This window comes from Drosophila simulans, chromosome 2R, assembly GCF_016746395.2.
Source record: "Drosophila simulans strain w501 chromosome 2R, Prin_Dsim_3.1, whole genome shotgun sequence".
In the NCBI taxonomy this organism is placed as follows: domain Eukaryota; kingdom Metazoa; phylum Arthropoda; class Insecta; order Diptera; family Drosophilidae; genus Drosophila; species Drosophila simulans.
Genome location: NC_052521.2, coordinates 20746282 through 20760588, shown reverse-complemented (window position 1 = coordinate 20760588; position 14307 = coordinate 20746282). Strand labels below are relative to the sequence as shown.

The following is a 14307-nucleotide window of genomic DNA, read 5'->3' as shown; positions in this document are numbered from 1 at the left end:
CCCCATCGTATTGCACGCGAATGAAACTAATCAAATAAAAAGCCGATCTTTCCGTCAATGCGGAATTGCTATGGGGGATATACAAGGCTTTTTGTATAAATCCATACATGAACATACACGAGTGATAAACCACAACTAGCATACACTGCGCGAAACAATGGCAAGCAATTGCCGCAGCAATTAGATGGCTTGCCAAAAAAAAAACCCCAAAGAGATCACTTCAATTTGTGATGACCCTCTACGCAATAGTTCAACGAAAACCTGTCGAATCAAAACAAAAGTCGAAAAAACACGAGGGCAAGTGGAAAATTTGTGTACTCGACCATGCGGATACCACGCAGACATTATTAATGGATGTGCAAAGTAGCATGATCCCCTCGCAACGTAAGCGTCAGTTTCCACTGTCAGTTATTGACAGGAAAGTATTTGTAACGAAAATGCCATGTAGAAGCAGGAATATTCGAGCATTCTTTGTATCTCAAGCCGTTTGTTGTTAATCTTTTAGTCTTTTTGTGGAGTATTTAGGGCTTACTCATCCTCCAATGCTAGTTCCCTATCAGTTTCAATTGGGCCGGGTAAAATTCCACTTGTGTAGTTCGGCTAAGGAAGCCCGGTCGTTGATCAGACCCTCGGCACTATCTAGATTGACGCGCATCGCATTCGTTTAGGGTATATACCCACCTGGTGATTGGGTATCGTGTCTAATGGCACTTACGGTTTTTGCTGCCTCGATTTTATGGCATGCCTTTTTTGCTATATTTGATTTTGATGGGCGCTTTGGCTTTTGCTCTTCGGTTTTGTTAAGCGGCGACTTCGACAGCGTTTACTCTCCGCCAGTCAGCTATAGCCGATAGCCGTAGTATAGCTATAGTCAGTCACTCGATCGGCGCTCGAAAGCGAAACTCACATGCGTCGCACCGGCTGCAGATACAGATACAAATACCCGTTCCGCAGATACAGATACACCGTCCGCGAGTCAAGAGTCCGAATTCGCGACACGCAGTGAAGTTGCGCCCGTCCCATACGATTCATGAAAATTACCATTGCAAACGGGCAATTCAATTAGTTTGTACGCCGCGTCAAGTGCTTTACAAGTGGAGAAACGGCGAATAAAGTAGCGCCCAAGCAATTGGAGTTGAAGTGAGGAATCGAGGAAGGAAATGCCAGTGCAACAGCCACAGTCCGCGGTCGTCGGTCATCCCATAAAGATGGGCAGCGAGGAGCCACCGAGTGGCAAACAAACGCGCAGAAGGTGCGACATCATTTGCTATTTATTACAACACTATTTCGTATACCCATTTCTGACACACTTTCGGTGCCACGTTGCGTATACGTCACGTGCGCACAAGCGTTGCCAGTCCTCTCCCCCCAGTCCCCCCCCTCCACCACCCACCAACAAACAGGCTGCAAAAACAGAAAGCCAACATTTATTTTTGGCTGCGGCATCGAGAACCGCACTGCAAATGCAAATACAAGAAAACACAAATGCCGCCGCATTTGTTTATATATTTTGCATTTTCGCAGGCCGTTTAACCAGTTTTCGGTGACTCCCGAGGCGGCTAACGAGCTGCGCTAGACAGCAACGAAGTGTCCATAAATCAAGCGAGTCTGGCCTGGACCAGTAAACAATATAACATAATAATAATAATAATAATATGGTATATAAAGTCCGAAGTGGATCGAACACTGTGTCACATGCGCGGGAGTTACGATGGTCGATGAGCATCGCGAAACCATCAATCGCTTCTATGCGCGACTTTGATTCGTCGCGGTTTCATTGAATTTATTTATTAATCTAGCGAGCTAAATTGCTTCTACCTCGATCGCTGGCACACATAGTTGCTATGTCTATGTCCATAATTTATTATCGAACTTCAAATGTGTTCCGCCGCGCAGAGGTCTATGCTAATCTTTGGGTGCAAGTCGCCGAAGGTGCGCGTCATAAGGCGAGTGATTTCAGTGTCAAGGCCACAAGGAAATCCGAATCCGAATCCGTCATGGAAATCGGAATCGCGATAAAGCTTTCGATAAGTGACGTACCGCTGGCCGTGAGTGATAAGCAGTGCTATCTCGAGTGAGTGCCGTGAAAATCCAGCCAGGAATCTTACGGGTAAGTTTTCCAGTCGCCGCAACCTTGAAGGTAAGTGTAAACAGGGCCATTAATCCCCGCTTCCCTCTTGATTCGCTCTTATCAAAAAGGGCGCGCCACTTCAGTTTTATGGGTGTTTTCCAATTGATAATCACTCGCTTGCCACGGATTTTGTCATCTGTTGATTTATTTTATGGCACGCTTTTAATTATTTAATTTAGTCTATCTCCTCTTGCTCTTCCTATCAGTTTTGGGTTGTCTTATCACTTGGGGAGCGCCACTTGAGACCAATTGAAGTGTTTTTTTTTAGGTAAACTACCAACCTCAGCATCTGAGGTGTTCTGATAATTGGCGGAAATATTAGGCAAATAGGTATGACTGTCATATTTATTCTAACTTATAATTGAACAGTTGGCATGACTTCCATGTGTCCAAATATGGGAACGGTGGGTTTTTAATTGTTTACTCGGGACTGCGTGACTATTGTGTCCGTAAGTATGGGTTTTATATTAGAATTTATTTGTTTAACTAATGTAAATAGCAAAGTTGTATCAGATGCACCTGTCATGGATTGGATGAGATAATCAAAGATTAAATTGATATTTTTGTTAACATAATATATCTTGTGAAATGTCAAGTATTTCGATGGCATTATTGAAAGAACTCGGTGAATCATGCATGATGTGACTCTTTTTATTGAGATCAACAAAAACCCGTTCCCAAACTCCACTGCGCACTGCTTTGCACTGCTTGCCGGCTGCGAGCTGTTTGCGCTGCTTGAAGCAAAGCGCATATTAACGTGAACTTAATTGCTTGATAACGCTATCAAAAGCTCACATCACTGGCGCAAGAACGCTGCGTCGACTGAGCAGGAAGCTTCGCACTGCTTGCTTGTGCTGGAAAGCAGCAGCGAACAGCTAGCGCAATCATACGCCGTGGTGTCCAGCTGCGACGCCGACTGCGCAGCCCACTCGCAGTCGATCGCGCGTATTTAGCTGGAGGCCTTTTCCACACTCAATAGCAAACAAACGATCGATCGGAACGCAGGTTAGTTTGGCTCTCCGTGATCTGCTTGAGTGTGCGTTAATTAATTAGCAAAGCTGTCGCCAAATTTCATCAAGACTCAGGTGGGCAGCGAGGTGGCTTCGATATAAAAAGGCCTGCAGTGCGTTGACTGGCGGCACAAGCTGTTCGCAAAACGCGTTTTCGAATTGGCGCGCTTGCACTTTTGAGTTTTGTGAACTGCTTCCTGGGTAAATGAAAAAAAAAAAGAAAAAAAGAACACAGTGAAACAGAAAGTTGGTGGAATATTTCCATATCTTGAGGAGAGTGAATGCGAGTGAGTGGAGTGCGTGATTTTGAGTGCGAGTTCTGCTTTGGCACGCGTGTAATGGCCGATAAATGTTAATTTTATTCAAATATTTGACTTCGTCTGGGTTATCTTGGCTGTCAGCATTCAGCTTTCCATTTCTGCCTTATCGCCGTCTAGCCATAAAAAGTAGAGTTCCCACTCCCACAGCGCCGCCACTGGCTGCTTTGAATAGTTGACTAGTTGGATACTTGAATAGTGATCAAACAAGCGAAGAACAATCGAAAACACCCGGGCGGGCACATTGCCTGCACATTTATACGCTTATTAATATTGTTGTTTACCGACTGCCGCATTATTAACTGGTAATTATGTGCATTATTTAGCATTTGCACCTGATGATGGGCGAGCCTGCAGGGGCGAAGGTAATTGCCAGTGATCCCACGATTGCGCAACTATCGGAGCGAGTAATTAGAAGTTCAGCTGCAATAGATATGATAGATATGGCCATCATTCTACGGAGGACTCCTCCGTGTGACATTCATTTAACACTTGGCGTCTGGTGCTGAAAAGCGACTCTACCGGAGAGTGTTTATTTTTAAAGAACTGTGCCACGCTTTTTGGACGTTTTGGCTTTTGGAAAACGTTTCCACTCTGTGTGCGCATACATTAGTCGGCCCGCTGTTCTACTTTAGCTTTTAGCTACACAAATATACCTATATATGTGTGTATACATTCATATATGTTTGCCCCGACCATTGTTGTTTTTGTATACTAATTAGACGTCGGCTGGTGTGGCGGTCTTATCAAAATTATCATTGAAAAATAAGTATAGCAACACGATTGGCGGGGTCACTCGATTCTCGGTCCTCGGTGTTCTATAAACTGAAAAGCGCCCTGATAAGTAAGAAACGGAATTTCTGGCCTTGGATCAGGCGATTTTGCATAGTGCCCGCGCCAAATTGATCATTTTATGATACCTTAAGTACCAATGTCTTATGTGGCCACTTGGAAACATTTCAGTGTATCTTCTACATATATGGTGGTGTGCTTGGAGTCGAAGTTTTATCTGCGCAATTCGAGAACTTGAACTCACACTCGCACCAAAAACCGAAAAATGAAACCAAGCAAAATGAACATTTTTTCGGCTGCCTTGAAGGTCGCAGCGTCTGATAAAGTTGTTAGCTGAAATCTCTCATAAAGGGGGTATAAACAGAATTACAAATGCCAGTTTATTTAAAGAAATCTTAATTTTTGACATTAGAGGTCAGATTTTGAAAAGCGATTGCTCCTTTTTAACAATGTTTAATAAAACAGCTGATCTCATTAGTACCATTAGCTTAATAATTTCCAAACAGTTCAAGTAATTAGTGACTAACTAAACGAAGTCTCGATTTTATATAAGTTGGCACATGCCTTCGATTAAGATCTTTCGCGGGGAACTCACGAGTTTGTGGTAATCAAATTTGATAAATCAATCAAGTGGCGAATCGCGTGCCCCATCGCCAGATTGTTGGCTCAATTAAACGGATCAATCGAGATTTGGCCCAGTTGTAAAGTCATCATATGATTGAGAGACCGGTCGAACACGGAACACTTGGCCCGACTCAAAATGGGCCAGTCCAAGTGTCTGATATGGCAGTTCCTGTATGGTAATTGTGCCTGACTTGGCCAGTTCTATGCCAAAACCCGGCGATTCTTCACAGTTGGTTGATGTCATTCAATCCCACGCCGTCGTATTTGTGCTTGGCAAGCCGCAGCCACTCGGAACTGCGATTAGCTTGCTTGCTTTGCCACTTGATAAGGTGCTCTGCCGTGGGGTTATCAGGTTATCAATCGGGTCCCAGCTGCCATTGAGCAGAGTGTAGTTCCAATTCAAGACTTTAAGACCGGGCCGTTGCATAATGCATAAGCTCCAGCCTAATTCCGGAGTCACTCCATCCTTATCGCCATTATCGAATGGACTGCATATACATACGTATTGCCAGAAGTGGGAAAAAATAAAAAATATCATGATTAGAGGCCACATCGAACCATAAATTAACTGCTGACCAGCCTTCGTGGAAGAGCAGAAGGAAATCGTAGCCTAGGTCACTGCCGAGTTCTATTAGAGTTTAGAATAAGAGTTATTTCCCAGTAATTAGCAAAGTGTCTGTCTAGTCACTACAAAGCCATTCACAAATCATAGTGTGAGCAATCCCCCTTCGAGTGGCCTAACCTCGTGGCCAGCTGATAAGACGGAGCCCCGCCGTTTTAGCCACAAAATCAGGGGCCTTCAGCTGCCAGGGCACCTGACTTTTCCGAGCCGTGTGCGTGGATCTCGCCGCTTTTTTGACCACGTCTTAATTGCCCCCCGTATTTACAGCCGTAAATAAAAGGGGCCAGCACTGCGAGGTGGCGATGCCAACAACCTGTTGCGCAACCCGAGCGTCAGCAGTTTCCATTGCCCTGATAAGCCGCACAGATAAGAGCAGAACCTTGGGGCTAGGAAGAGGCTGCTATGGATCTTGATCAATGGGCACTAAGGCTTCCGCCTGTGGCACCATAATGAGCTTCAATTGCGATCCAGCTGGCAATTGGAATGCCATAAAGGGGCATACGTTGTTGTTGCACTTCAATAAGTCGGCACCCGATCACTATCGCACTTTGGAAGAGCCGTAAATGCGGGGCGATGTCAAAAGTCTGACGAGTAAATCCGATTTGAGTTGGCCCAATTATGGCCAAATTAAGCCTGTGATATTGCGCCGCCAGACACCGCCAATCCCAATACACCATCGCCATCACTCAGCTCGATATCTGTTATCAGTGTGAGTGACAGTGGTTGCGGCGTGTGGTTTATGGCCAACATTTTAGGGCCACTAGCGAAAATCACTTCTTAAGCAGCCCCAGCCATCAGCAAACAGCGGGTGGGGCTTATCAGCACGGATTGATTAGCTGTTCTTCAGGCTAACAAGTTTTTTACGACGAGCTTCTGGCCAAAGGCTTATCACTCCATTACCAACTTAGTCATAATTAGCTAATAATAACGCCGCGTGATAAGGAAGCTCCTCCAGAAGCTTCCAGCGCCGAAAGCTAACGATCGAAGCTCCGTTAAAGCTGCACATCCTCGCAGCTGAGCTTTTGAGAAGCTCCGAGGAGTCCCCGTTCTTATCGCACCGCGCTGTTAATTAACAGACCCCACTTCCGCCAACATCAGCGATTAGCACTCCCCAAAATCTGAACGTAGAACCGCCCAGTCACGTCCCATCACTTAGACAAACGCTGAGAATGGATTATAATAATTAAGACCCATCATCCCAAACGGGGTTTGTCGTCAATTAGGCCCTCGGGCCATTGGAAATCGTGGCCCATGCAGCGATCCCATGAATGATACGTGATCCTTCTGGGCATGAGCATATGATGAAGGCGCAGGTGGTAATTAAATTATTATTATTATTATTGCGCTGCCGATAGGAAGGTGTGATTTATTTTTAAACTTTTGATCCATCGCGTGTTTACTGCTTGCCTTTAATCTCTTTGTCTCTTGCCAAAACGTGTCGCTCTCTTTTTACCAACTGTCAATGAGTTGGCCAAACAAACATTGGCAGTTGTCCAAGGGCCAAAACGCAAACGTCCCAGCAGTGCTATTTTCTCCACTGCTTTCTGTGGAAATGCCGATGTGTGTTATGGCTAGAAAGCGATAGAAAACATTAGGCGTGGTCAGTGAGGGTCAAAGGTTCTGAATAGATAGCTCACCTGAGATCACTGTGTACTGTGTGTGTGCAACAGCAGGGCTTTGAAAATATTTGCTTTAAATTGTTACTATTTATTGCCGACTGCCGCTCCAATTGTTATTGAGACACATAACTACGCAAATTGCGTGCAATTTGATCGACAGGCGTGCCGAGATTTGCCGTGATTTGTTTGCCACATTGCGTGGTACCCCGATTCACGCAACGCATCCTCAATTGCAACAATTGCAATTGATAGGAATCGAAGCGACGGTGGTAATTGATAGCGGGCCACTCTGCTGTTATCAATACGCAGTGGCCAGCTTCAATTTTCAATTGCCAGCGCGTCACGCACTTGCACAGCATAACAGTGTTCCGCCCACCGCCCACCGCCCAACTACACTGAAAATAATCATGGGGATTTTCGGCATCAATTATAGTTGAGTGCTAAGACTGAATGACATGCAATCCAAACGTCGTATTTTAGGAACTATATTTACTGCTAATTCTAGCAATCATTGCTAAGCAGATTTTCTTTCCCATGGCAAACATATAGTTCGAAACTAGTTAAATGAAAATGATAATTTACTTGAAAATAATATAAGGACCACCTTTAATATTATAATTATTATAAACAGAAGCCGGATGAATTCGATAGAGCAAAACCAGTATGTCAGTTGGACACCAAGTGCTAATATCTGCCCTTGTTTCCATGGAATATCATCCGTATTGTTTCTCCCATTTTATAATAATTTAAGCCAGGTGACTGGTAGCGGGAGAGTGGGAGCGAGAAGGAGCATCGCTCCAGAGATAATCACAAAAGCGAGCGAGAGCAGCGAATGAGCGTTTAAGATGCTCATAAATTCTGGACACTTGACTTTTTTATGCTCACCAGTAGGATTCGCTAATTTCCACGCCTTCGTGTGTGTGTGTGTTTGTGGTCCCCTCCTCGGCATGTGTGTGTGTATCTGTGTGTGTGGTGCTCTCTCACTGGGGCTAAAAATGGGCTTTTGATTTACGCAATATTATATAGACACAGATATAAATATTTGCCTATGGCTACTCCACCGCCTCAGATTGACATTGACAGTCGCGCTGCCGCTTCGTGAATTTTCACCAGCTCCGGAAAAGATTGATTATATAGTGCGATCTCGAAGAATCGGACAAGTGTCAAAATGAGTCACGAGATTCGGTAAATATCTGGCCCTCAAAACCAAAGAAAGTCAAAAAAAAAGTGGACTGGCTACCAGAAAGTGGGATTTACCAATCACAATAAACGGATTAATTCGCAACGTAGTGAACGCCAATTGACTCGAGTGGCCCTCAGCCGATAAGAGTGACAAAGATTGGTTATTGTTTTATGGCCATGCCGTGATTTGATTCCCATTTTTTGGGCCATTTATCTATAAACCCAATTGACAGCCGAGCGGCAATCACAAGTCTACTAAATTTAGTACACGGCTACTTCATGTCAGTCCAACCATCGATGTCATTCGCACTGTGGCCTTCGCGCAGCAGGCATCGTTTGTCGGATCAGCAGCATAAGTTGTGCTTCCCAAAAGGGAGTTTGGAAAATCGATGCCAAGTCAATGAACCTCGAGCAGCAGGGGATGGATCGGCAAGGGGTGGAAAACCAGCTGGAAATCGTCCAGGAAGCAGCAGGAGAGCAGCAGTTGCAAAGGTCTTGAAACTGGACAAACTACAAAGTTGCACGATAGTTGAGATTGTAGGAGTGTGTCGCGGGGATTAGGTGCGAATCGCGGAGGGCTTTGCGAATCGATAGGATGGTCTTAGATAGGATATGATTGATGAAGTTCCTAAGCAGGTCTACTTAGAGTCGAGAAAGAGATGGGCGACGCCGTGCGACAGAGAGGGTAGCTCGCTTTTTAGTGTGGCATTATTCAAGCGCTTCTCTGGCCATTTCAGTTGCTGTAAGGTCTTCAAAATGAAGGGATCGACGCTGGACAAAATCTCCGCCTTCCTCGGCGAGCTCATCGGCACGGGCATCCTGGTCTTCCTGGGCTGCATGGGCTGCGTGAAGACAGACCTCTTCCCCAACAGCCATCTGCAGATTGTGCTGAACTTCGGCTTCGCCGTCCTCATCGCCATCCAGTGCTTCGGCTGCGTCTCCGGCGCCCATCTGAATCCCGCCGTGACCGTGGCCGCCTACATCTACGAGATGGTCACCCTGCGCATGGCCTTTGCCTACTTCGCCGCCCAGATGCTGGGCGCCTTCATCGGCTATGGCCTGCTCATGGTCCTGCTCCCCTCGTCCACTCTCAATGTGGGCGCCGGACTCTGTGTGACCTTGCCGCACGACAGCGTGTCCACCGGCCAGGCCTTCGGCATCGAGTTCGTCATCACCTCCATCCTGGTCATCGTCTGCTGCGGCGTCTGGGATCCGCGCAACTCCAAGTTCCATGACTCCGTGGGCATTCGATTTGGCCTGGCCATCGCCTGCCTCGCCTGCGCTGCCGTAAGTTAGGCCAACGTTTGGCTAATCCTTACCTGCCTTGAATGGATTATTAACCTCGTTCCCCTTGGTTTTAGGGTCCCTTCACCGGCGCCAGCATGAACCCGGCCAGGTCGTTCGCCCCCGCCCTGTGGAACAAGTACTTCGAGAGCAACTGGATCTACTGGCTGGCCCCGCTGAGCTCGTCCGCCATCACCGCCTACGCCTACAAGGTGGTCTTCCGCCGCGAGGTGGTGGAGGCGGAGATCACCTCCAACGAGAAGCTGCGGCAACTGGAGGACGTCCAGCTGTCGTAGAGCCAAAGACATTGCTGTAGGAGCAGCCCTAACTAATTTAGTTAATATCTAAGATGCCGAATTTTAAAATAATGCATTCGTTGTACGCTAATGTTAACAGTGTCTTCACAAAGTGCTCGAACGTTTCAAAGGCGAACCAAGTGCCCACCTAAGCTCTTGAAACGATAAACGTCTTGGTGAAAACACTAATTGCCTTCAGAAATAAAGAACATCGAGATTTTTAATCTATAACAAACCAACAAGCTAATTATTTTTATGGTTGTAAGAAATTCGCCACGAGATTGGTAGTAATTTTGGGTGATTTGTTGTGAAATGTTGTGTTTATGATACCTGAAGTTCTGCTCTTCTGGGCCATCTAAAAACATAGTGAGAAAACTCGCATTATCTAAAAGCTTTTCATTCTTCAATAATGAGGTATTTGCCTTGATTAACTCTAAGTTACTTCCGGGCTTAAAAACACCAATAAGCTTTTTCCAGGAATCGAAAGTGAAAAAAGCCCGTGAGCTTAAGCGGTCTTTGGAAAATCTGGTCATAAGATATTCGAATATCTTAGTACCTTCAAATCGACCAATCAAATGGGGGCTGAAGAACGTTATCAGCAGGCTGCGAATGAGGGGCGCGTACAAGCCAAATAAAGCAAATATACCAACAATATGCAGTTATTGTACGTTACGAACTCCATTCTGGTCTAAAGTCCGTTTACGGAGCACAAATGATGTATGTTCCATGTGGTTTAAAGGGGACTAAGGGCTATGGGTGATATGCTAATGCTGGATTTGCACCACTCTTCTGGAATTTCTGAAAATCATGGGGTGATTCCTTCGAGTAGCTTTCGAACACCATAGGCCAGGTTTATTGGCCTTGTTGTGGCGATTCAGACACTGGCTGGCACAAGAACTACGAGTATTGGCCAGGGCGCGGCGCCCCGTTCGCCGTTCGATAAAGATCTTAATGAGATAAGATTGAGCGCAAATCGGGCGAAATGGCAGTGGCGCTTATCAGGCCGATAATTACGGCTGAGCAAAGCCCCGAAAATCGCCTTGATGGATTGATCCATCCTGAATGGGTGGGCGGGGGCTGCTCCCAAATCTGCGCTCGATAATTAGCATTAAGGTTTTATAATGGATTTTGATTGATTGCCGTAAATTTGCTGGCGCGTTGGGTCACTTGGGCAGCCGCCCAGCGTTGCGGCAGTAGAGTTCCGTCAGCATGTCGCAACAGAAGCAAAAATCGCAGGAGTCCAATCCGAACGCCAGGTGGCGCCTGGAAGGACACCACAGGAGTGCGATAGCCTGCTTCTTCGGTGAACTGGTGGCGACTGCCGTCTTCGTTTTCATAGCCTGCATGGGCTGTGTGGAAACGCCCCTGTTCCAGAACTCGCACTTCCGCAGTGGCCTCACCTTCGGCCTGGCCATCCTCATCGCCATCCAGTGCTTCGGCTCCGTTTCCGGTGCCCACTTGAATCCGGCCGTCACCCTGGCTGCCTGGCTGTACGGCGCCATCGGTTGGATCCGGGCCATCGCTTACTTCGTGGCCCAGGCTGCCGGAGCCCTGATAGGCTATGGTCTCCTGGTGGCTGTTCTGCCCGGAAACGCCATCAAGGGAGTGGACAACCCGGCGGGTGTTTGTGTGACAGTTCTGGCCCCCGGAATAAGCGTACTTCGGGGGGTCTTCATCGAGTTCCTCATTACCTGCTGCCTGGTCATGGTGGCCTGTTCGGTGTGGGATCCACGGAATGCCAAGCTGAAGGACTCTGTGCCCGTGAGATTCGGCCTCACCGTCTCCTGTCTGATCCTCACAGCGGTTGGTATTTCGGTGCCTTTCAAGATCCGAAGTGTTACTTAATGGGGAGTCTGTTGCTTTTAGGGTCTCTTCACGGGAGCCAGCATGAATCCGACCAGGTCCCTGGGTCCAGCTGTTTGGAACGACTCCTGGGCACACCACTGGATCTACTGGGTGGGTCCCTTGGTGGCAGGAGCTGTGACCTCGCTGATCTATCGCATGGCCTTCAAGGGCGACGAGGAGATCGATCTGAGAACTTCCGATGCCAAGATACGAATGATCGGAGAGGTTATAGTGCAATAGGTGTGAATCGAATCTTATCGAATAAACTATATATATACGAATATGTTGTAATAATAGAGCCACAAAATATTTAGGTCGATTAAGTAATTAAGCACCACTTTTATTATTTCCATAGCATACAATTGGGATGAGGGGCGATATCGGCCATTTTTTTGGGGGCTCGTATTCGCTGGAAAGTTTGTCGAGTTTGTCATATATATCAATAGGTCCATAGAAAACCACTATCAATGTCCATTGATAAGTAACCCTTTAGAATTGCTCAGCTTGATAGCGAGTCCACTGTTCTGCGATTCAACCATTACAACAGCTGGCTTAAATCATATTGATTAGATGGCTTATAGCCACTGTCTAGTGGGACAATAACTTAGTGCCTTGTCACATTTTAAATTGCCTTAAAACGTCATAAAGTGGACATACGCACTCGAGTGAATGGAGCACACCAACGCGAATGTTCGGCAATAGTTGGGTAGATACGAGTATATAGGACCGCTGGCTGATAACCCACCTAAGGCGATTAGACGAGATTGCCGGCGATTAAGAGCCGGCGATAGAGTATGCGATTCGCACCATTGAGTACTTGGTCTGGAGTGCAGTCCACGTCGGACCACGTCTCCGTTAAAGTCAATCGCTCGTCTCGACGCACGTAAATCATGGCTACAAGCGCAAGGTGATCCACCAAGTTCCAAGCCTTAAAATCAGTATCTAAAATCTCTTCGAACTGAATGATAGTGCTACAAAGATATAGAAACACATTGGAAACTGCGGAAACCCACAAGAATACTAAAATGGAATATTCCTCTCTATTCCGCAGCCAATCCAACTGCTGGCTGCTGCAGCGCCGCCAGCTGGACAGCATCACAACAGTTCTTGCCGAGATGATAGCCACCGCCATGCTGATGTTGCTCGGATGCATGGGCAGTGTCCAGAACTCCGTGTTCACCAACTCGGACTTCCAGAGCGCCCTGAACTTCGGGTTCGTGGTGCTAATCTGCATCCAGTGCTTCGGGTGCGTGTGTGGCGCCCACCTGAATCCCGCCGTCACCCTGGCCACCTACGTCTACAACATGATCTCCCTGCCGATGGCTCTGGCCTACTTTGTGGCCCAGATGGTGGGCGCCTTCATTGGCTACGGCCTGCTGAAGGCGGTGCTCCCGGAGAGCGCCATCTACAGCACTGAGAACCCCAATGGCGTCTGCCTCACCTCGCTCAACAGCACCTTGACCCCTTGGCAGGGCCTGGCCGTGGAGTTCCTGATCACCTGCGTCCTCATCTCCATCTGCTGCGGCGTCTGGGATCCCCGCAATGCCACCAAGCAGGACTCGCTGCCAGTGCGATTTGGTCTGGCCATCGCATGCCTGTCGCTCACAGCGGTAAGTTGATTATTGTTTGGCTTTCAGATAAAGATTAGATATATCTTATTTTGTAATCCACCTTAATGTCTGTTTGTCCGAGTAATATCGATACAGATAATACTGTCTGCTCTTAAGAAATATCAAAGCGACGATCCGCTATGCTAAAAATCCAATCACTATCTGTTTTCTATTTATCAGGCAAATGCACTTGACTTTCTCGGTATCGATGATAACCTTTCTTTAAATGGCAAATAATCAGTTTTAATATAGACATTTTGGCCACCGCATGAAATGAAATCAATAAGTAACATATATTTTGAGTAGAATGGTGGTAGAACAATATATTTCCATCTTATCAGAACACAAATTCCATGTGGGTTTTTTTCAACTTTTTAACTTTTTGTAAATCACCACCCAACAGGGACAACTGACTGGGGCTAGTATGAATCCAGTCCGATCCTTCGCGCCGGCCATCTGGAATGGATACTGGGATGACCACTGGATCTACTGGGTGGGTCCCATGGCGGCAGCCCTGGTCACCTCGGTGATCTACAAGCACGCCTTCCGGCGGGAGCTGGAGGAATCGGAGGTGGACGAGACCACGATGTCAACCAAGAGGACCTCGGAGGCGGAGCTCGCCTAGATGGATATACTACACATAAGACAAGTTATCGTTTAAGTTCGTGTTCGTGTTAGTTGAGAGCGGATAGTTTTAAGTTGCAAAGCGTGCAAATAAATACCTTAAATGAATTCCTACGCCTCACGACTATATATTTAATCTAATGTAAATGCTATGCTTATCTGAGCCAGATTATTTTTACGCCACGGCGAACTGCTTATCGTTAATATTTAATTGCTCATACACTTGATCAAATAAACCACACGGTAGCCAAAAACGTCGAGCTTATGTTTATTGTCACAGAATCTAAAGCCTTTCAACTCACCCCAGCAAAACTACTGGAAATGTTGGAAATTTTTAACAAATATATTCGC

At 46.6% G+C, this 14307-nt stretch overlaps 3 protein-coding genes across 8 annotated transcripts; all 3 read left to right on the top strand.

The window, feature by feature from the left end:
* Positions 1–843: 843 nt before the first annotated feature.
* On the top strand, positions 844–14064 carry LOC6735907 (aquaporin AQPcic). 2 transcript variants are annotated; one of them, XM_016181297.3, is made up of 3 exons: positions 844–1252; positions 12774–13332; positions 13736–14064. In XM_016181297.3, exons 1-3 carry the CDS (start codon positions 1161–1163, stop codon positions 13955–13957), a joined length of 873 nt encoding a protein of 290 aa, XP_016029258.1. In that variant the 5' UTR covers positions 844–1160; the 3' UTR covers positions 13958–14064. The 2 variants fall into 2 exon arrangements, with proteins under 2 accessions (XP_016029258.1, XP_002082817.1); XM_002082781.4 differs by lacking the exon at positions 844–1252 and adding an exon at positions 12250–12629.
* LOC6735909 (aquaporin AQPcic) lies at positions 3019–10112 on the top strand. Of its 5 annotated transcripts, none has more exons than XM_016181292.3 (3): positions 3019–3136; positions 9035–9584; positions 9659–10112. In XM_016181292.3, exons 2-3 carry the CDS (start codon positions 9054–9056, stop codon positions 9875–9877), a joined length of 750 nt encoding a protein of 249 aa, XP_016029261.1. In that variant the 5' UTR covers positions 3019–3136; positions 9035–9053; the 3' UTR covers positions 9878–10112. The 5 variants fall into 5 exon arrangements, with proteins under 5 accessions (XP_016029261.1, XP_016029264.1, XP_002082819.1 ...); XM_016181295.2 differs by lacking the exon at positions 3019–3136 and adding an exon at positions 3318–3342; XM_002082783.4 differs by lacking the exon at positions 3019–3136 and adding an exon at positions 8187–8300.
* LOC6735908 (aquaporin AQPcic) lies at positions 10885–12122 on the top strand. Its single transcript, XM_016181296.3, has 2 exons — positions 10885–11680; positions 11744–12122. Exons 1-2 carry the CDS (start codon positions 11087–11089, stop codon positions 11960–11962), a joined length of 813 nt encoding a protein of 270 aa, XP_016029259.1. The 5' UTR covers positions 10885–11086; the 3' UTR covers positions 11963–12122.
* Positions 14065–14307: the final 243 nt, after the last annotated feature.

Coding starts and splice junctions, on each gene's coding strand:
- LOC6735909 (XM_016181291.3), top strand. CDS start 8,910: ATGATTGATGAAGTTCCTAAGCAGGTCTACTTAGAGTCGAGAAAGAGA. Junction 9,585..9,658: donor CCTGCCTCGCCTGCGCTGCC/GTAAGTTAGGCC, acceptor CCTTGGTTTTAG/GGTCCCTTCACCGGCGCCAG.
- LOC6735907 (XM_016181297.3), top strand. CDS start 1,161: ATGCCAGTGCAACAGCCACAGTCCGCGGTCGTCGGTCATCCCATAAAG. Junction 1,253..12,773: donor GGCAAACAAACGCGCAGAAG/GTGCGACATCAT, acceptor TCTATTCCGCAG/CCAATCCAACTGCTGGCTGC. Junction 13,333..13,735: donor CATGCCTGTCGCTCACAGCG/GTAAGTTGATTA, acceptor ACCACCCAACAG/GGACAACTGACTGGGGCTAG.
- LOC6735908 (XM_016181296.3), top strand. CDS start 11,087: ATGTCGCAACAGAAGCAAAAATCGCAGGAGTCCAATCCGAACGCCAGG. Junction 11,681..11,743: donor CCTGTCTGATCCTCACAGCG/GTTGGTATTTCG, acceptor TGTTGCTTTTAG/GGTCTCTTCACGGGAGCCAG.